Below are 21,553 nucleotides of genomic sequence, written 5' to 3'. Positions count from 1 at the left end.
TGTGTGTGGAGAGAGAAAGAAAGCTGTATATATGTGTGTATATATGTATATATACATACATACATACATACACATATATATACACACACACATATATACATGTGTGTGTATATGTAAGAATAAAGTCACAATATTATAAATTTGAAACAAAGTTTTCCACCTGCTGACTCAAATATGGGATATCGAGTTATCCTGCCGGAAGAAGCCATCTGAAAATGGTACACTGTGTTCATAAAGGGATGGAGATGTCAGCAACGATACTCAGGTAGGCTGTGGTTTGTAAATGATGCTACCAACAGCAGCTTTTAACTGTTTTAACTGTACCATCCGAGTGTTGCAGCAGAAATTGATACTCATCAGACCAGGCAATGTTTTTCTAATCTTCTGGCCAGTTTTGGTGAGTTTGGTGAGGTGTGGTCTTCTCCTGCTGTAGTCCATCTATTCTGTTGTATCATCGGAGATGCTCTTCTGCATACCTTGGTTATGATAAGTGGTTATTTGAGTTACTGTTGCCTTCCTACCAGCTTAATGCAGTCTGCCCATTCTCTATTTTCTCTCAGAGGACTGCTGCTCACTGGGTGTTTCTTCTTTTTCTGACAATTCTCTATAAACTCTAGAGATGGTTGTGTGGCAAAATCCCAGCACATAAGCAGTTTCTGAAATACTCAGACCACCAATAACCATGCCAAAAGTCACTCAAATCACCATTCTCCACCATTCTGATGCTCAATTTAAACTTCAGCAGATCATGTCTACATACCTAAAAGCACCATGTTGCCCCAATGTGATTGGCTGATTTTCATGTTTGGTTCAACATTTGGCTGAACAGGTGAACCTAGTAAAGTGTCTGCTGTGTAATTTTATTCTTAGAAAACTCTCTTCTTTTTTTTTCATCCTCTTTCTGGTCTTCTGCCGTGGTTGTGAACATCAACAATTCATGACTTTGATCACTTTAAGTTAAAAACAAGTCTTTGTTCACACAAAAAAACAGCTGTTTCAGTGCCACATGCTTACACACACCATGTTTTTTCTCTTTCTGCATGGACAGTATAAAATTTTAGGTGAAATGTTTTTGTTATGCTGGCTATCAGGAGACCTTTGTTATGTTTTTCTTTAAATAAATATCCTGAAATAAACTCACATTGAATCAGACAGACTCCTGATTACTCTGTGTATTTAACACTTGCTTTACATTGGAAAATCAGACAGAAATTAAAAAGACTTTGCTCATAAAATAACTATTATGATTTCATTATTACTGTTTCTCTTTTTCAGTATGTAATGTTGCATTAATTCCTCATTTGATGTGGGATTTTCTTTGGGTGTATATGTGGGGAGTGGCTGGGTGTGGTCACGATTATTCAATGGCTTCATGCTATGATGGTCTCTATTTTAAAATGCCATCACATTACATCAGACTGATGCTGACTTGATGTTTCAAGTGCTTTATTGCACTTGTCAGGACATTATTGTGAAACAGCTGTTGGAACTGTGGAAAAACACAACATATGTGATGTGTTGTGTTCAAATTAAAAGGTCTAAAATGAGTCATTATGAGAGTTTCATGGTTCTGAGCTGAGACTCTCTGTGCTTCTGGGTCTTTCTCTCTTTCTCACTTTGCTTACTTATCTCTGCTGAAAAAAAAATTAAAAAGCCAATTGAAGCTACTTCCTCTTTTAGCCTCGGTTTAGGAAACACCTGCTTCACACGCCCAGAGGTAGTGGGATCGGAAACACAAAGGGACTCATGTCGGTGCACTATGAAGCACCTCATCTAAAAACCACAGAATCACGCATTCAGACACAAAATCCACTCCAAAATGATCCCAGGCAACATAAAATATAGCAAAAATATAAAGGGAGGAAAAGAAACCCAAATGATTTGATGCAGAAGGTGTGATAAGGGGTGACAGGAGCGTGGTCAGTGTACTGTGACTGCGACCGACTGAGAAGATGCATCATATCACATGAGTACAGCTGTATGTAAATGATGTGAGGTTCCTGTGTGCATGTGCTGTGGATTTATGTTCAGAAAGGACCAAAGACAGCCACAGTGAATACCTTAATCCTCCCTTCATGGGCCTGGTGAGTATGACCATTACTTTTTCTAGAATCTTGCTTTTAATTGCCACTCATGAATATTTAAATTTTTAGATGACACTGTGTTTCAGTGCTACTTCTGAAATCAGAGGACCCAAAGGAGTTACTAATGGTTGATTATAATAACTTTGTAGCTTGGTGTAAGCGCTTTAATTCATCTGAAAGAGCACTAAATGGACTATTAGGCACTTTGAATGAAAAAAAAATCTCATGAAGTAGCTTCTGAATTCACTTCAGAAGTATTTAATGTAAACATGTGACTTCCCAAAGCCACCCAAGTCTTCAAAAGCCTGTCTTTGGTACTGTTTTCCAACTCAAAATGTACAAAAACTGCTCGTTACCAGATCAGCAGATCATGCATTAATGGTTAAGAATAGTATTGCGGCTATTTCTTAGAACTGTTTTTTTTTTTTTTCTTGAATGGTTTCCTCTTCTTATCTTTTCCATTCCACCTTGCTGAAAATGTTGCATCTTCTATGCCCCCACAGTTGAGTTTTTCCATAAATTGAAAGTAAAAAAGCTCAGTGTCAATCAGACCCTTTACCACTTAAGTCCAGAGTGAAATAACAAGACCAGATTCAGATAAACATTTGAGCACATTCACACATCATATTTTTCTGTAGCGTTGGTTGAACTTCTAGGACAATTGTGAAATTTCCAAGTAGCTACTCATCATGCTGCCCAGGCGAAAAATCTATATGAGTTTAATGTCCAAATATCTACATGATAATTTGGCACAAATCTTTAGCTTAAATGTTGAATCACAGATGAATTAATTCCAGGTTCTGGATGGTCTTCCTTGAAGTTTGGAACATATTATATTCATAGTCCCTGTAGAGGTTTCAAAGTTTAGTCATCTACACATTAGACTAACAAGCGAGAGATCCTTGCTTAGATTCCAGGAGGAGACACAAAACCCTTTGATGGTCCATCAGGAAGGGCGTCTGGCATGGTGAGCCCATGTTATTAAGGGAGCAGCCGAAGCCTTTCTTTTTCTGCCTTCTTCCTCTTTTATATTCATGGTCCCTGTAGGATGAACTATTAGGAGTTTGATGAATGTCTGATTTTTGATTGAGAGCTATATTTTCAGAGTGTATTATATGACCAAATGCCTGGAATAAAGGAGACAGACTAATGACCCTCATCCCTGCTTCAGAAGGACTTTGTTCTTAGTGCAATTTAACATCAAGTATCTCCCCCACTGTTCCCATGTTAGCCTCCAGATGTTGGACCACGAGTTCGCTAGTTAACTTTCTTTCCTACTAACAATCATAAACCCACATTCTTTTTAAATGCTGGCAGTCTTTTGGTTTGTTATATTTATCAATGTTTTTGCTGTGAAATCTACGTAGAATTTACAGCATAGTCTATTCGGATCGCCGTTACCAACATGTATACCTGTATGACCTGTGTTGATGGTGATTCTTAGTTACATTTGTAGGAAGGTGGACGACAGGTTACAGCGCGGGCTACAGTGCAAGTTACCTACATCTAAAATGCTTAAGTCAAAGGCAGATTGACTTCTTTCAGGTTCTTGAACATATTCATCTCTCTCCTGAAGAAGACTCTCACCTGAGGGTTAATGTTTATTTTGGCCTTACTAGGGTAAAAAAGGCAAGACTATCTAGTGGTTGACATGTCAGTATCCTTTGAGCATTTCTCAGCCAGCTCTAATTCTGACACTTCTAGCTTTAAGATGGTGAGAACCAAAATGCTCAACTTGAGGTTTCACAATCTGATGGGCGTTTTCAGAGTGGTTATATCCAGCTTTTATTTACACTCTATTCAATTCAATTCAATTCAATTTTATTTATATAGCGCCAAATCACAACAAATGTCGCCTCAAGGCGCTTCATAGATACAGAGAAAAGCCCAACAATCATATGACCCCCTATGAGCAAGCACTTTGGCGACAGTGGGAAGGAAAAACTCCCTTTTAACAGGAAGAAACCTCCGGCAGAACCAGGCTCAGGGAGGGGCGGCCATCTGCTGCGACCGGTTGGGGTGAGAGAAGGAAGACAGGATAAAGACATGCTGTGGAAGAGAGACAGAGATTAATAACAGATACGATTCAATACAGAGAGGTCTGTTAATACATAGTGAGTGAGAAAGGTGACTGGAAAGGAAAAACTCAATGCATCATGGGAATCCCCCGGCAGCCTACATCTATTGCAGCATAACTAAGGGAGGATTCAGGGTCACCTGGTCCAGCCCTAACTATATGCTTTAGCAAAAAGGAAGGTTTTAAGCCTAATCTTAAAAGTAGAGATAGTGTCTGTCTCCTGAATCCAAACTGGAAGCTGGTTCCACAGAAGAGGGGCCTGAAAACTGAAGGCTCTCCCAACCACTCTGTGGTTGGATTCATACTAACACCTCTAGCTGCAGACCTGATGGCTTGGTTAAGCATTAACATCATTAAATTTGCTCTCAGTTTTTCATACCTGAGAAGTATAAGATATTTAAGATGAATAGTAACAAAGGCAGAAGAAGTATACTTGCTCGACAGTAATATAGCACACAAGTGCTTGTGGTTTCGCCGCCTGTACTCACTTCAGGTTTTCTTGTGGTTTAAAAGAAAAAAAAAAATCCCCTTTCTGGCACAACTGACTGAATACTGACAAAGCCAAAAAAGCAGTGCAGATCCAGTGATGAAGATTGTGCTTTTGCCAGTGTCTGTTTATATTTTAGATGATAGAAGTTTAGTCCTTGCCTGTAGAGACGAGGACTATTTTTGAAGTGAGTTTGATTCGGCCTTATCCAGAGTAGAGTTAAGCAGAACCACAGGGTGATTGTTTGTGGTAACTTTATGATTTTTACCGCTTTCTCTCTTTTTTTCTTCTTCTGTTTGTTTTTTTATTTTTATAAAGAAAAATTCCCACCCAAAGTTGTTCCCAGGGGACATTGTGGAGTATCCCAGGAACAAATACTTCTCTCATTTCGGAGTGTACTATGGAGAAAGGGATGGAGTTCCATACGTCGCTCACCTAACATGTCGAGGTTGGTGACACTTTTTAAGGTTTTACCTTTCCACAGACAAGTGAAAAAAGTCTGCCAGAGCAGGAATAATTTCTTGAATTTTGGTTAAAAGAAATACAATTATTTTATAGAAAAGAGTGTTAAACAATGAACATCAGCAAGAGGTTATTATGTTAGTCTCAAATTCTGCAAAAATGTAAAACTGTCAATAAGAAATTTTTCATCTTTGAAAGATGGACATGATGTGAGAACGCAGGATTTATGCTTTGTATGTGATGATATCTGTTGAGAAGAGATGGACGACATGTACACCTACAAGAATCGGCTCAGTTTTCCATATAACACAGAAAAAAAAGGTTTCCTATCAGCTCATGTAACAAAGATTATAATATGACAGATAAACTTTATTTTTCTTGATCCTTCCTCTGGAAATCTGCCTCTTAAAATAATTTGATTTCTTGTCTTTGTCAGATTCAGACACCAAACTGCTGCTGTACGGCCGAGCTCTCAGGTCAGAGGTCAAACTGGACCCTCTGGAGCTTTTGGGGAAGAAATACAAGGTAGCATGAGTGGGTTAAACATATATGATGAGTTTGTTAAAGACAGTGACTTCAAGTGTGTTTTAAAACAGGTCAACAACATGCTGGATGACACGCACCCTCCGCGGGACTTCCACGGTGTGGTGAAGCCCGCCATCGAGGACATGATGGGCCGCGAGGTGACCTTTGACATCCTGTTTCACAACAGCGAGCATCAGGCGACACTTTTTAGATACGGAGTGAAGAAGTCTGAACAGGTAAGCCAAGGGAAGAGCGCCACCTTCTGTTTATTTGCTGTGAAGCATGCTTAAAGCTGGTGTGTTTGTGTGTGCGTGCTGCAGATTGATGAGATCTATGAGTATATCATGCCAGCCTGGAAGAAACTGTTCAAGGAGAAACAGCTGTAAACCAGGTGTGCGCTCATCTTCACCACCAGGGGGTGCTGTTCTTCTCTGAATCAGCTGCATGAAGTTTGGAGAACGTTTAAAAAGAATCCTTCTCCTCGGTTTCTACCCTTACCTTAGTCCCTTTTTACACCTCCTTTCTTCCATTCTGCTTCTCCTTATTCCTCACATCCTCCCTTTTTTTCTGTCATCATTCCTTCCCTAATTTACTTACTTTCCCACCACCTTTCCTTGTTATCATATCCTCACTTCTATTTCTTTACATTTCTTCCTTCCCGTTTCCTTATTTTTCTCCTACCCCTTCCTTCCTGCCATCATTTCTTCATTTATCCCATCCCTTAATTCCTCCCTTTCCTTCACATTACCTCTTTATTTACCTCCTTTCCATTATCCTTATATCCCTCATTCATTTCCTTTCTAAACCCCTCCCCCCACCCATTAGTTTTGTTCTTGATTTCCTGAATAATTATCATTATTTGTATTTGTATTTTTTTTTTTACTAATATTATATTATTTGTTAAATGTGTTCATGTATATGCACTGATTTTTAAAATCTCAATTTCATTTACAGGAAAAAAAAAAAAAGAAGTACTTGTGCAAGAAAAAAAAGCAATTATCAAACTGAAAACAAAGCAAAAACAACAACCACAAAACAGATACATTAGGATTTTAAGATGACCTTAAAAGTGTTTAATAATGGCACTTTCGTTCTCCAAATTAAAGAGAAAATGTTCATGCTGTTTCATTAAAATAATGAGATTTTATACATTTTGTTAAAATATAATCTTTATCTTGAACTGTGATATTTCTTATTTTTGTTACTTGTAGTACAGTTTTTTCCTGTTTTAGCAGAACATTTTCCTCCCTGTTGGTTGCACATCAGTTTCTGTCTGAATACATTTTTCATGGGAGGCTCATTCACTCTTAAAACTGCTTGTGAGTGTCTAAGTTGTTCTAAATAAACTTTTATGTGCCACATTGAAAATCTTGTTAGAATCCTTCCTTCCTCCTTCCTTCCTTCTTCACAGTTTGGGAGCCACAGTACCACCTTCAGTCTTCTTGTGCGCCTCTTTAAGCCAGGATATCAGGGTTTTGTTGGTCTCTGCCGGCTTTTCCATCTGCGTCCAGTGTCCACACTCTTCGATGTGTCCTCTGGTCAGGTTTGGCATCTTCAATTAATAAATAACAAATATCAGATTCACTTCCAATAACCAATAATTGCTCATCTGACTGTGTCAATGCTGCTGTTTCTTACCGAGTCCTCCATTCCCTTGGTAAAGGACGGCAGCAGTACAGGGTCTTTACCCGCCGTCAGCATCATTGTCGGCATTAGCAGCTAAAACACGCAAACATCTGACTGTGAATCAGAAAGCTTGATAACAAGATGTGACTGCCAAGTCAACAAGTCTGATTTATCCTTTGTTATATCAATAAAGTATTCTGATTCTGATATGATTATGATTCCAGAGGTGCCTCCTGCTGGTCATCAGGAAGAATGCAGGTTTAAAGCAATTCTGCATTTGCTTCAATACTGGGACCCCAAAGTCACAGCTTTAATTTACAGCCTGTAATATGTTTGTGACACTGCACCAAACCTTCTCAAAGGGCCGGGAACACATCCACTTCCAGTTTGCATCACTGTTTCGATACCAGTTCAAGGGCCCCCTGTAAAATAAAGCCCAAAGGTTACTCAGTGACTCTTCACAGAACTGGATAATTTAACTGACTGTTCAGGAATATTTACTTATGACATCAAATTTCTTCTCACCAGCAGTCTACAATCTGCAAAATACTCATTTTAGTGCCATAAACATAAAAGCAGGAACTGCAGGATGTAATTAAAATGCTAATTTTAACAAAAGGCTGTGTAAGAATCACCCATCACAGTGGATGCTTTCATGTAATAAACATAAATATTATTTGTTGGCTGAGCACACAAAAACACAATCTACAGGAAGCTGGAAAATCTGCAACCTGAAGCCTCTTTCTTTGTACTGGCTGACGTAGTACTGCAGGTCGGCTTCTGTCAGCATAGAGCTCCTGGGAATCTGCTCCGGCAGACCCACAAACAGGCCACCTGTGATAAAGCGCACACACACAGCATGAGATCTGTGAATGAAGATTTAAAAATCTTCAGCATTCACAGCAAACACTGATAACCAGCAGGAAACGTCACCTCGAGCGCACACTCCTGCGGTGCTGAGAGGGGGACGACCCTTCTGTGGTACAGAGAAAAACATTCATCACGTGTGGGTGATTTTTCCACCTGTTTAGCTCTCAAACTGCACACTGCAATGCTGGGTGTGTGTGTACATTTGATCCACGCACCGCTTCACTACTGCTGGAAAAGAAAATCTTGAACGTCCTCTCCAAATCCTTCTCCAGCTCAGCCTCCGCCACACCCTGAAACACAAACCCCGCTTACGAAGCTGCAGTTTTTCTGTGACAGAAACAAACATTAACATTAATATATATATATAACACTTACTGGTGTTTGGAAGTAGACCTGATAGTCAAATATTGGAATAGCCTTCAGTCTCTCGAAAGCAGGAACCAAAGGATTCAACTTGAACATTGGGGTGTTCAACGATGCCACAGCCCTTCACGCACATGGAAAAGCACTTTGACTTCACTGTACAGGCTCTGGGGGACTGTGTGTGTCTGTATGTGTTCACCTGATTCTCTCAGGATAGAAGCGGGCCATGGCCCACACCAGGGAGCCGCCCCAGTCGTGACCCACCAGGGTGACCTGTGGTATGGACTGGAACAGGGGACCATAAGCTTTTGTGTAAACTTTAAGTTATCATGCTATTCAATGACAGTGTTGATACTCACCATTTTATCCAAAAATACGACTAACTCCTGAAAAAAGAGAGAAAAATATGATTCAGAAAAACATTTTAAAACAATACTAAATCTGTAGATTTAATATTTTTGTGTACCTTACAAAGCTCCTCATGAGAATATTCCTCTATGTCTGTGAGAGTCAATATGGCAGGAATTACACCAACACTGAGCTGAGTCCACACAAAGACTGTATATAAAGGATGGTTGTAGCTTCTCTGATGTCACACACTGGTAAAAGTGTGGTAGTTAAGCCTCAAGCTGAACATTTTAGGTCTTTTGATCCTGGGCATTAAGGGCTAGGGGAAGTGACATATCCCTGCTGTTCATTATAAAGAATTTATACTGGGAAGCTACATACATCTTTTAAGTACAGTCTATATTTTCAGTATTTCAACCTACCAGGGGGCGCTGTGGACTCTCCATATCCTTTCATGTCCAGAGCTAAAACCCTGAATCCTGCTGCAGCCAAGGCCGGGATCTAGCACAGGGGTGACAGGGTTGTTCAATGATCATGGCTTTTATTTCAGGATTATTGCAAGATTTAAAAAAAAACATAACACCACCAACAACAAGTAAATATAACTGCAAACTTAAATAAATGAGAACAAAGACTTGAATTAAATGGAAAACATGACAATTTATAAATCTAAAAAGGTATATCTCAGACTCTTAGTGTATCTCTAACTGGATCTAATCTCAAACACCCTCTGAATACACTTTGGAAGGTGACTATTTCGTGCGTCCCAACATATCCAATGGAAACAGGTTACCTGGTACCTCCAGGAGTACCAGCTCTCCGGGAAACCGTGACACAGTAGCACCGGTGGACCGGAGCCCATTTCCACATAATGAGTCCTCACACCAGGCTGGAAAAGACAGCCAGCAGCATTTCAGCTGTGTTGTGTTTTCATAATTCAACAGGTTGCTGACACTGATAGATATTAATACTTTTATGGTGATGTAGCCATGGGAGACTTCATCAGGGCTGCAGGATGGTGGGGGACTCACTGTTCCAACAGCCTGGAAATTCAAACGTATACAAATGTTATTAATGTAATCATTTTCTTTGTTGTAGTTAGATCTAAATGTGAGGGTCTTTAAACCCACTGCATCAGAGAAGATACTCAGAGTGACACAAACCTGAAAGCCAGTAAATTCAGACAGTTTCTCCAGAGCAGCATCCAGATTTTCCACCAAGACGGCCTTCATCCCTGCTCCCTCTGCGGCTTTTACACCCTCAACATCAGCATCCAGCCACAACGCCTGAATAGAGACAGATGACTCATAATATCTGATATACAAGAATTTAATCTCAGTGATGCTGCATATTTATTGTCTACATCACGAAACCCTCTACCTGTTTGGGTGTCACCCCCAGGCGCTGCAGGGCAGAGCTGAACATGGCGGGCTCAGGGACCCTGTGACCCAAGTGGCAGGACTGGAGGACCAGGTCAAAATGGCCGCCCAGCAGAGAGAGAAGGCGACCTGTGCCATCTCCAGCCGCTCTGTCATCTACCCAGTGATTGGCCAGCACAGCTGTCAGTAACCCTTTAGATCAGAGGTTGACGTAAAGATTAGACATCATTTAAATGGTAGTGACCTACTTTTTCCCCCATAATGCATTTAAACAAGCAGGTAGCAGTGACAATGTTCACTTTACGCAGATATCGTGCTGAAATAAAGGTGACTGTCTCTTTCAAAGATGAGGGACACAGGAATTCAGAACAGAAATATTTTGCAGTGAGAGAAATTAAACAAGGTTTTTCAACCAGATCGGAAATTTTTTCTACTTATTTCTTTATACAGAGGAAGCCAATGTGGACGTGGCTTAAACCTGCTTTCTTTCGACTCCTCTGGCTCCAACTCCTCTGTAAGTTTGCTTCTTTAAAGAGTGTTTTGTGTACCGTTGCGTCGCAGGACAGCAGCTGTCTTCAGCACGGCTGCTTGGACGTCCATCATTGCCTCTGTGAGTTTGTCTAGCAGCCCTTTAACTGACCAATCAGACGGCAGAGTCACACTCCTGTCCCGGGCTTCCTGCACACACTCGTCTTCCAAAGCTGGGATCATCTGCACACAGACACACAGCTGTACATCAGTGAAATAGCAACAAAAGGCATGAAGTGAAACTGTAAATGTCTTCGCCCACCTGTGTAAGTGTCATGGCTCCTCTCTCAGCCTGCCTCAGGGCGCCGTCGTCTTTGGACTCCACACTGGAGAGAAAACCTCTGAGAAACAGAGCACAAAACCTAAGATTAATGAGGTGATTAGAAACACCGAGATGGGCGAGCCTTGGTGGTTTTTATCTATAACACTCAGCTCTCAGGCAAATGTTTACTGAACTCTTAGATCAGGTCTGAGATAAAACAGAATCAGCTAGAAGTGCCTGCAAAGAGCAAAGACTTTGAGGAAGTTATAAGTTTTTGCAAGTCAGAATAAAAGTTATACAATCAGCTTTACAAAGCACATTCTACAACCGGGAACGAAAAGGCAGAGATGTTAATTTAACAGACTGGACCTGAGTCCAGTCTGTTAAATTAACACAGAGGTAATCCAGAAAATCCCTGCTGTAAGTGTTTCTGAGACCTCTATCTCATCAACATGATCAATACTTGCCATAATTTCAAAATGTTATGGACAAAACTTTTTTGTTGTTGTCTAAAATTAACATTGCTGTAAACAAAAAGTTGCCAAGTATGTTCACATATTTTTGGCCATGTAGTACGTGCACCTGCTCATTTCCAGCAGTTTTCTTTGCTGTTGTAATAACTATCCAGCTTGAAGCGCAGATCTGATATCCACACTCACTCACACTGTAAATAAACAATCACACATTCGTGCAGCAGCTGCGTATTTCATTGTTTTTTGTTTGTTCATCCATCCATTCGCCTCCGCTTCTCCTTTTCAGGGTCGCGGGGGGTGCTGGAGCCTATCCCAGCTGTCATAGGGCAAGAGGCGGGGTACACCCTGGACAGGTCGCCAGTCTGTCGCAGGGCTAACACACAGGGACAGACAATCATTCGCGCTCACATTCACTCGCACATTCACACCTGATGGCAATTTGGATTTTCCAATTTACCTATCCCCACAAGCTGCATGTCTTTGGACGGTGAGAGGAAGCCGGAGTACCCGGAGGGAACCCACGCAAACACGGGGAGAACATGCAAACTCCACACAGAAAGACCCCGGCCTGATGTTGGAATTGAACTCAGGACCTTCTTGCTGTGCGGCAACAGTGCCACCGTGCTGCCATTTTTGTTGTTGTTGTTTTTTTGGTTTTTTTTAATATAATCAAATATAAAGACAAAGCGGTCTCCATACGACACGTCTGTGCGGTTCAGAGATGTTGCAAAACGGTCACTTCTTACCCCGGTAGGTTGTGCAACTCTTCCAGCTTTTTAAAAACGGCAGCAGGTCTGGCAGAGACAGCGACTCCCCAGAAGTTGAACAGGATGGCTTTCTTATCAGCCATCTCTCGATCGGTTCTTTTTGCTTTCGGGATCTCCAAACGGTATTCAGGATCTCTGCTGCTGCTGCTGCTGCTGCACCCGTGTACAGGGTAAACTTTGCCCTAATAGACTCACTGCAGGTCCTCCCACTTACCCAGTGAGCTCATACTGAACTGAAAAACAGCGGCGAGACCAGACATGCACGTGACTTCTCATAACAAACCAAAATTTTTGTTGAAACCAGTTCCATGAATAAAAGACCAGACATGTCCTCTTTATGTTTAATAATGATAATAAAAAGTACGTTAAACAACAATTTAAAAAAAACCGATTCAAAACTTTTTAGTGTCCGTCTGACAATGATCTACAAATGAAACATTTCTTTTAAAGTTGTAAAATGCTACTATCATATATAATATCACTATATCATTATTATTATTGTTGTTGTTGTTGTTGTTATTATTATTGTTATTATGTTTTAAAGGCAGTGACTACATGATACAGTTCTCTGTAGCTTCATCACTTCAAGTCGGTGTTTCTACGTTACAAGTTTTGAGCAGCTGTTAACATAGTTGACTCATATTTGCAATGTGTCAGGAAGAGGTTTTTTTTAGCATTCTTCTATAAATATGAAACCTTTTCATGTGATAAAATATAAATCTAATTAAACCAAACAAAATAAAAAGCAGCAAGTAAAGAAGGAATCAGACACAGCAAATCACACCAATAACGAAATGAGATGAACAAATTATTTAAATGGACAAATGTGGTGAATAAGTTAATTAAAAATAAGAATGTTGTTGGGCGTCGCTTTCCTTCTGCTACACAGACATATTTATGTACTGTAGCTGATTCACTTCTAATATGTCAAGTATTGCTGAACTTCTGTACCATGACACTGACATCTTTACTATTTTAGACCACATATCATGATACAGTAGTATGTTTGTTTACTCCATGACTGCCACTTCTAATGTGTATGTGATGCACAGTTTTAAAAAGATTATCAAAAAAGCAAGTGCTGGCAAACTGTCTATTAAGACAAGCGGACTCCCATCAAACTAGAGCTGGCAGGGAGACACTAAGGAGCCAGGCCCTTCCCAGAATCCAAATCCTGCACAAACAGAGTCAGCGAATGTTGTGTAGAAAGTGTGGAGGTGGATTGGTGGGTCTGAGGAGACTCCGTAGAAAGACAAAGTGCCAGCATTCCAGTCCAAATGCACTCCTACTTAGTTGGAGGACCAGCTGTGAGGAGAATTTATAGGTCTGATGATTTTATTATGCAAGGAGTAGTAACCATCTTCACAACAATACAAGCTCCAGGAGTACACTATGATAATCTTCAATATCTTTGTAAGTTACCGCTATGTTGACCTTTCTTTCCCATTCAACCTCCCAGTAACAGCCTCCAGTCAGACCAATTCTATGTCGCGACTGGGGCCAAGCTTCATATCGCTCTGGATGATGAGGATATGGCTTCCCCTCACTCAGCAGTATCACAGTCCTATTGTCGTCAAACAGGAAGAGATGTATCTGTGCTGTTTTGGTCCAGTTTGTGCTCACAGTCATCTGATTAGAAAACAAGAAAAAAAACAGATTAATTTAGAAGTCAGAGTTGAAAACAAGCAAACAGTGAAAAAAAATATATATGTATACACACAAATGCATGGATCAATCGGAACACATACATATTAGAATAATTTAGAATAAAATCTTCAACATCAAGTGTTCTTCTGAAGTTCTCAGGTTTATCCATACTCAATACTGATGGACACGGCACTGCACGGGGAAGCTGTTCTTTCCTGCTGGGCACTGTTACGGATTCAAATATTGGGGATGGATACAAGAGGAAAACCAAAAATAACCACACTGGTCCGGCCGGGTCAAGTCAAACGATGATTTAATGAACACACGCGTGGGAGATGGACACCATACAGCAGACAGCATCAGATCTCAAAATGGTGGAGCCTTGATCAAACTCTTATAGCCTCTAGTGGCCCCCACCTAATCATAAAAGCCTAAACATTCACATTCTTTCTCACACAGCGCCTAAGCTACGACCTTGGCTCCCTGTTTATCTGCTCCTGCTAAGATGGGGCAGTATGCTCTGTTCTCTTCTAACCAGACAAATAAGGCGATGACTTTCTGCAAACAGTATTTCTTATAACTCAGCAGTATACTGCATCATAAAACAATATCATTCATTCACAATAAATCAACAGTCTCATGTAATGCAAATCAGTTTACCAAATGTAATAGTTATCACCTTCTTCTAATTCAGGAGCATAATGCAAACTGAAACTACATAATAATTCACAATCTTTAATTAGGGGTCTAACATGGCATAAAATAATATTATAATCCGACAGCACTGACAGAAAATAAGTGATATTAAAATTATAATGTAATTCATGGTACAATTAGTTTTAGTTTTCTTAAAATCTGAGTGATAATGAGATTAAGGATTGTACTTTAGTAACTAAACTGACCTCAAATGAACTTAGGTGGAGGTTTTAAGTAAATACACAGGGGCGGTCTTAGTCTGTTTGGTGCCCTGGGCGAACAGAGAATCCCGCGCCGCCCCCACCACGATGCCGCCCTGGGCAACTGCCCGTGTCGCCCATATCAAAAACCGCTACTGTAAATACAATATATGTCAATACAATGTTAAGATTAACATTAATGAGGAAAATATCAAACAATCAAATGTGTTGTCTTTTGGAAAGTTGGTACATAATGTACATATGGCAGTCTAAATTGTGGATTTCGTGCAGATAATTGTACAGAAAAACATCAAAAACATTATTTCATTCCCAGCTATCACAGCCAGTCTGGTGTTCCTTCTCAAAGTTTTCAAATTTATCCATAGACATCTCACTTCTCATGGAGACACAGATTCCTGGAGGGGCGATTTTTTCCTGGTGGTCTGGTAGAAACACACACTTTGCCTTAAAATACATGTTCTTGGCAAAATAAATTTAGATGAAGGTAGAAGTCTTCCATTAAAAAATAAATACATGTGCTATTTTAGTATTTTCAGTGGTGATCCTCGTGGTAGTAAACTGATTCACTTGGTTGGTAAACATCAGAAAAGGAGAAATCTGTTTTCCTGGTCCAATGGTCATATCTAGTGTACTCTACATGTTTAATGTCAGTGAGACTTTTTACACAGATAAATAAAGGCCAAAAACTGATTGCAACTTCTACTTTGTGACATTCATGAGGGATATATGTGAAATAAAATTGGATGACAGATTAAGTACCAACCATTTAAATACTGTAAATCACTTTTTGGCACCCCTCTCAAGTTTTGTAACCTGCCACATTACTGCTGCCATAACTGGGTTTAGAACATGAGAGCACGTATGCCAGCTGCTCAGGGTAAGAGGTGGAGTACACCCTGGACATATCACCAGTCTGCCGCAGGGCTATCAGACAGACAGCCATTTACACTCACATTCACACCTATGGGCAATTTAGTATCACCAAATAACCCAACCCCACTATTTGCATGTCTTTGGACTGTGGGAGGAAGGGGGAGTACCTGGAGAGAATCTTTCCTTCTCCTAACCTTACTCAGTCTTGATGAAAATCAGTTACACCTTCCAACTCAAGGTGAAAAGCAGCTGTTTGGAAGAGCTTGGTTTTATCCAGTCTATTGATGGTAAAAATTAAAATCTCTCTGTTTGTGACTTTTTTTACAACAATATATCAGAATTTAACATTTTCTAAGTTTATTTTTAAATGTATTTATTTGTTAATTTATTTCCAAAAGTGCAAAAAAAACAAAAAACAAAAACATGCTTCTTTCATTTTTGTTTCATATGCTTTATTTGCTTTATAAATGTTTTGCTTTTGTCTTTTCTTTTGTAGATGGTCTGACTCAGCAAATATCTGAGTGGCAGTTTGAGATTTCTCCTTTACCCAGGCAACTCACAGTTCCACACCAGGTGGAGGCAGGACAACAACTAGTGTTACGCCTCAATGAATACGGGCTCGGGATGATGGGAGACTATAAAAGAAAAAGGGAAACAGAGCAAGTGTGAAACTCTTTTAGTAAAAAGGACTCAACTCAAAGAAATGGCAACACTGCTATTTCAACTAAACAAAAGTCATCCACAAACTAAAATACCCTAAGGAAAGACAAAAGAAAGGGTTTACCAAATTAAAGGTACACTTCTGCTGCCAGCAGATACCTGCTACTCACCAGCAGCTCAAAGAAAACACCAAGTTTTAACATATGCAGAATACGCCACTAAATCTCACCACTAAAGACTGGTCCACACACTGACTCAGCAGTGATTCACTAGCTTATATACGTGATTGGGACTCTTTCTGTACTTTTAGGTGCTACCTTATTTCCAAAAGGGTTGCAATAGCATTTGATCTACAAACACGTTTGACCTGACACAGAAGATTTTCACTCTAATCAATATAACAATAGCAACACATATGATGGCTTCTACACCTGTCAAGGAAGCTTTGCAGCAGACAGGAGTTGGATTTAAAATAAAGGGCCCAAGAAACGAGAAATAAGCTTAAAAGCAACTTTATTGCTGAGGTTTAACATAATACAAACTAAAGAACAGAAACAAAATATCCAAAACTTTCATTCTTCTTGGGAAACAGACAATGTAGCAGGACACAGCCACAAGAAAAAACATGACAAAAGATGAGTGGCGACTGAGCGAATACACACAAAAACAGAATAACAACAACATAAGACAGGAAATAAGTAACACTGAGACCAGGACTAAGACTTAAATGGACGAGTCTGACACAGAGACAGAAGACAAAACACACAAGACTGAGGGAACAGAATGGGAACACAAGAGGGGGTTAACCTAAAGATTTAGAAACTGAGAACTAAAGACATGAAACCACAACACCAAAGGTATAAGAAAATGATAAGACATGAAGACACTAAGAAATAATAGAGATATTAACATATAATCAAAACAGAATACAAAACTATAAAACAAAGATGATCAAAGAAAACTCAAAACATCCCCAAAGCTCAAAGTTTTCATCTAAAATCTGTTTTACTGGACTTAACATAAAATATTTTTAAAAGTCTAATTTTAGACTTGATTCATCTTAAATACTTCTGAAATGATAAGTTCATTTTTAAAGTACTTAAAGTGTATCATGTTGTTTGTCTAGTAGTATAGTATATTGGTGGATTGTGTACACTGCTCGGTAAACAAAAGAGGACTATGTCTGTGAAGGTTCTCAGTCATCCAGGTCATTGTAGTTTAAGAAGCTTGGAAAGAAAAGCGTCTGGACTTAAGCGGACTCGTTTTGACGTCTTCTGGTCCAATGGCGGCATCCAGTGGACCCTCCAGGCATTACGAGTTCCGCTTTTTACAGGATGCGTTCTTATGAAAACTGGGAGTAACGACATGACTGGCGGCATTTTTCCCAAAGTCGCCTACGCGTGGACACACGCAGAAAATAAAACCGTCTGTGTGATATCTGAACACAGTGCCATACAGGTAAGATTCATCAAGAAGAGCTGGGCGGTTTTTAAAATTTGTGTTTTTGTAGGTAACCTGGTGGTAAAGAAACCAAAAGTTTTGTTCTCAGCTGAACTGTAACTTATTACAGAGAACATGAATTAATGAATCATGTTCACATGTTCAGATATTATCTACCTCCACGCCCTTTTTTAAATTAGGGTTATATATGGCAAAGGCCAAATAACCCACATCTATTTTTGTTTACCTTGTCAAGAAACGCCCATATAAACACGCCTACAAGGCATTCGCTTTTTTCCGGTTCGCGCCAAAAACATTCACGCTCATAAACCCGCATTTGATGGACAGCAAACGGAAGGCAGGCAGGAGTTTGTGAAGAGGTTGTCCAAAACTGTTTGGTCGAAAAAGTTGGCGGCAGGTGCTGCTGAACTTCAAAACATCTTCATCCTGCAACATCTGGACTCACAACTCGTCTTACCGTTCTTGTCTTGTTTACGGAACACGCACCTCCAGTTGACAGAAACAACCGGAAAACACGGGCCGGATTAAGGGATTACGATGCTAGACGGATTTGTGAGTAGAAGCCAGAGGAAATAATTAAAATAAGGAAAAACTTTTGTATCTGTTGTTGTGGGGGAGACCTTTTTGTTTTTTAAATGGCAGGAAAAGGCTCTTTATTAGAACTTTTTTTTTTTGTAAATGAGGTTAATGAGAGAGCAAAAACACAGTTTGAAAATTTGGACTGAATGTGTGCTGGATTTTGTTGGGCTTTTTGGGATTTGGAGCATTTGACAAATTGTGCAGTTTTTTAAAAATCGTTTTATTTAGATTAGCTGGCGTTGGGGCAACATGTTGCTGCGGGTGTTAGCACTGTGGGGCAGCCCTGTTACCCCACAGCAAGATGGTCCTGGGTTCAAATCTGTGACTCGAAAATTCATGTGTGGAGTTTGTATTTTTGTAGTGGATTTATATTGGTGATTCCATAGGTATGAAGTTGAGTGCAAATGGTTGTCTTTCTCTGTGTGTTAAACAAGCAACCTGTCCATGGTGTACCTCACCTGTCACCCCATGGCAGCCATGACCACACCGACTGAACTGTGACCTGGATAAGTGGAAGGAAATTGATGCTTGTGGTTGATTTGCATTGTTCCTCCTCCATCCAAGGTTCATCTAAAGGATGAACTTTCCTTTCCAGTACTTTGGCACAAGATTCCCACAGTGGGTTTCCAATAACCTGTTCTCCAGTTTTGGTTATCCTAGGTAAATTGTAGCCTGTTGTTCTAATGTGATGGGAGTGGCGCCCAGTGTGGTTCTCTGCTGCTGCCACAGTGTCTACTACAATTAAGTTGCAATCCTCCAAACCACGCTTTGCCTTAGAGAGAGGTTAAACACGACTCTCTCTATGCACTTGCCCAGCATTGATGTTAAAGCAACACATCTGGGATCTGGGACTTAACAGCCATCTGTGTGCATGGGTGTTGGACTTCCTCACTGGCAGAACTCAGGTGGTGAGGGTGGGTAGATGCGTCTCTAACAGCATCACCATCAACACAGGAGAGTGATCCGTACAGCAGAACGCTGCTGCAGGATTGCTCTCCCCCCGCTTCAGGACACCTACACTAGGAGATGACGGACTAGAGCAGCGCAGATACTGAAGGACCCGTCCCATCCTGGCAACAAACTCTTCCAACTTCTGCAATCCGGCAGAAGGTTCCGCATCATCCAGGCAAGGACAGAGAGACTCAAGAGGAGCTTCTATCCCCAAGCCATCCGGGCCCTAAACACACACACCCGCCCTCTCACATCATCTATAATTGACTGAGACAGGACTCTGTTCTAGACACTCTAAACCCAGGCACAATGTACATTTCAAATTCCTTTAGTTTTAAATATGTTTATATTGTCTATTCTGTAAAATAGTCAGATGTCTATTCATATTAATGTACAGAATTCACCTGCTTGCTGCTACTACATAATGTTCCTCCTCTACCCCCACCCCGACCCCCCCATTTTTGCACATGTCGAGGAGCGTGTCAGGCTACATTTCACTGTGTGTTATACTTGTATAACTATGCATGTGACAAATAAAGAACCTTGAACCTTGTAATCAGCTGTATGTTTAACTTTCTTTCTTTTTTTCTAGACAGAAAGGTGCAGAGTGCACCCAGAGTCCAGCAGAGTGCAGAAGGCACTGGAAAAAATCAAGTAAGGGCCTATTCCAACTCAGTAGCACAGGTCTTCAGCACATAATCAGCTGACACTGTTTTCTGACCATGAGGTTTAGACCTTGCCAAGCATCATGAAAATTACAGTGTTGAGGTTTATCTTTGCCTGCTTGGTTTTCTTCCTGAACTATTTTTCACACTTCTTTAACTCTAGGTTTCTCACCCTGCAGAGAGGCTTACTGTGAGATAAATTCAGTTTGAATTTTACATAAAACATAATACATCACAAGTATAATAATTAAATTAACATTTTCAAACTAGTATCTTGTTTTGCAGATCAGTGAAGTTGGTTCAGAGTGAAGGACACACTGAACGCAGAAAACATGGCTTGTACATCGCAGTCTGCCAAAGATTATGTCAAGACTGCCAGAGTCCATCTTGTGAGAGAATTGAAGAATCTGTCTGTGATTGTGCAGAATTTGAATCAGAAAGGGGTTCTTGGTGAGGAAGAGGTCAGCTTAATACAGGCAGAGAAAACTGATGAAAACAAAAGAAGAATGATACTGGACTCAGTCATTAAAAAAGGCGAAGAAGCCTGCTATGAGTTACTCAAGATTATAGACATGACGAGGAAGAGGACTTTAGGGAGGCTTCCTTTTCTTTCTGAGAAAACAAATGAAACTTCCAGAGAGACCAAGTTTGACTTGCACCACTGGATCAGCTGCTTTTCTTTCAAGGAAGAACCACAAATGGACAGGAACTACTTACAAGGTATTTTAGGACAGAAGTCTGGTTGTCACTTGTTACATTTTTCATTATTTCGTTTCTTCGATGCACTAATTCTATAAAAATGTGCCAGTGGAAATATGTATTTACGAGTTTGCAAGACAACTGCATTTAATTCATAGTATAACCCCAATTCCAAAAAAGTTGAGATGCTAGGTAAAGTGTAATTAATTTTAAGATTAATAAGATTTGCAAAGCGTATAAAAACAGTTTTTATTCACAACTAAACACAGAAAACCGAAAAGATACCAAATGTTGAAAATAAATAAATATATCCTGGAAAAGTAAATGATTCTAAAACAAACAGCTGGAGAAAGATTTTACCACTAAATCAGGAACAGTTTTAGGATAATGTTCCTTAACCTAAAACTATAAAGACATTGAATATCTCATCATCTGCAGTGCATAATGCAATGATTCAGAGAATCTATACATGCAAGGGTCATGGCTGAAAAACATTATCGTATAGCTGTGCTATTTTGATCCTCAGGCAGCACAGGTTTAAAAACGGGCATGATTCTGTCATGGAAATACCTGCATGCACTCAGAAATACTGCCTGTGAACACAGTTCACCAGGCTGTCCACAAATGGCAATTAATGCTCTATCATGCAAAGAAACCATATTTGAACACAAAGAGAAATGCTGCTGTCTTCTCTGGGACAAAAGCTAATTTAAAATGGACTGAGGCAGGGTGCAAAACTCTTCTGAGGTTACAAGAATTGAAAGGTAAAATTCTTTTTGGTCATCATGGACATCATGTCCTTGTTATCGGTTCTCACTTACTGTATTTTTGATAGTATGGAGATGCTTCA

The 21,553-nt window shown here is 40.0% G+C and overlaps 3 protein-coding genes across 19 annotated transcripts in view; 2 read left to right on the top strand and 1 right to left on the bottom strand.

Annotated features, from left to right (window-relative positions):
- Positions 1 to 81: 81 nt before the first annotated feature.
- plaat1l (phospholipase A and acyltransferase 1-like) lies at positions 82 to 7,003 on the top strand. The gene is made up of 5 exons (XM_085152478.1): positions 82 to 2,084; positions 4,967 to 5,096; positions 5,547 to 5,635; positions 5,707 to 5,871; positions 5,956 to 7,003. The coding sequence occupies exons 1-5, from the start codon at positions 2,076 to 2,078 to the stop codon at positions 6,019 to 6,021; spliced, it is 459 nt and encodes a 152-aa protein (XP_085008604.1). The 5' UTR covers positions 82 to 2,075; the 3' UTR covers positions 6,022 to 7,003.
- Positions 4,446 to 12,501, bottom strand: ephx2 (epoxide hydrolase 2, cytoplasmic). 6 transcript variants are annotated; one of them, XM_085152462.1, is made up of 18 exons: positions 12,231 to 12,501; positions 11,012 to 11,090; positions 10,770 to 10,950; positions 10,223 to 10,413; positions 9,994 to 10,128; positions 9,814 to 9,885; positions 9,636 to 9,731; positions 9,265 to 9,343; positions 8,961 to 8,995; positions 8,854 to 8,880; positions 8,694 to 8,779; positions 8,507 to 8,618; positions 8,347 to 8,421; positions 8,195 to 8,237; positions 7,993 to 8,095; positions 7,614 to 7,683; positions 7,274 to 7,354; positions 4,446 to 7,187 (listed from the first exon to the last, which is right to left on the bottom strand). In XM_085152462.1, the coding sequence occupies exons 1-18, from the start codon at positions 12,332 to 12,334 to the stop codon at positions 7,041 to 7,043; spliced, it is 1,716 nt and encodes a 571-aa protein (XP_085008588.1). In that variant the 5' UTR covers positions 12,335 to 12,501; the 3' UTR covers positions 4,446 to 7,040. The 6 variants fall into 6 exon arrangements, with proteins under 6 accessions (XP_085008588.1, XP_085008589.1, XP_085008590.1 ...); XM_085152463.1 differs by having other exon boundaries at positions 10,006 to 10,128; XM_085152464.1 differs by having other exon boundaries at positions 10,770 to 10,932; positions 12,231 to 12,500.
- A 5,164-nt stretch (positions 12,502 to 17,665) lies between these two features.
- LOC146491478 (uncharacterized) overlaps positions 17,666 to 21,553 on the top strand; it is a 29,205-nt gene continuing 25,317 nt past the window's right edge. For 8 of the 12 annotated variants that reach the window (XM_085152450.1, XM_085152451.1, XM_085152453.1 and 5 more), the window contains exons 1-2: positions 17,666 to 17,806; positions 20,290 to 20,724. In XM_085152450.1, the coding sequence (XP_085008576.1) occupies positions 20,337 to 20,724 (388 nt within the window). In that variant the 5' untranslated portion in view covers positions 17,666 to 17,806; positions 20,290 to 20,336. Of the gene's footprint in view, positions 17,807 to 17,855; positions 19,651 to 20,289; positions 20,725 to 21,553 lie in introns of those variants that run through there. The other 4 variants (XM_085152448.1, XM_085152449.1, XM_085152447.1 and 1 more) reach the window with 4 other exon arrangements.

This window comes from Neolamprologus multifasciatus, chromosome 23, assembly GCF_963576455.1.
Source record: "Neolamprologus multifasciatus chromosome 23, fNeoMul1.2, whole genome shotgun sequence".
NCBI classification, from domain to species: domain Eukaryota; kingdom Metazoa; phylum Chordata; class Actinopteri; order Cichliformes; family Cichlidae; genus Neolamprologus; species Neolamprologus multifasciatus.
Note: the sequence above shows the minus strand (reverse complement) of the source record. Positions and strands in the feature narration are given on the sequence as shown.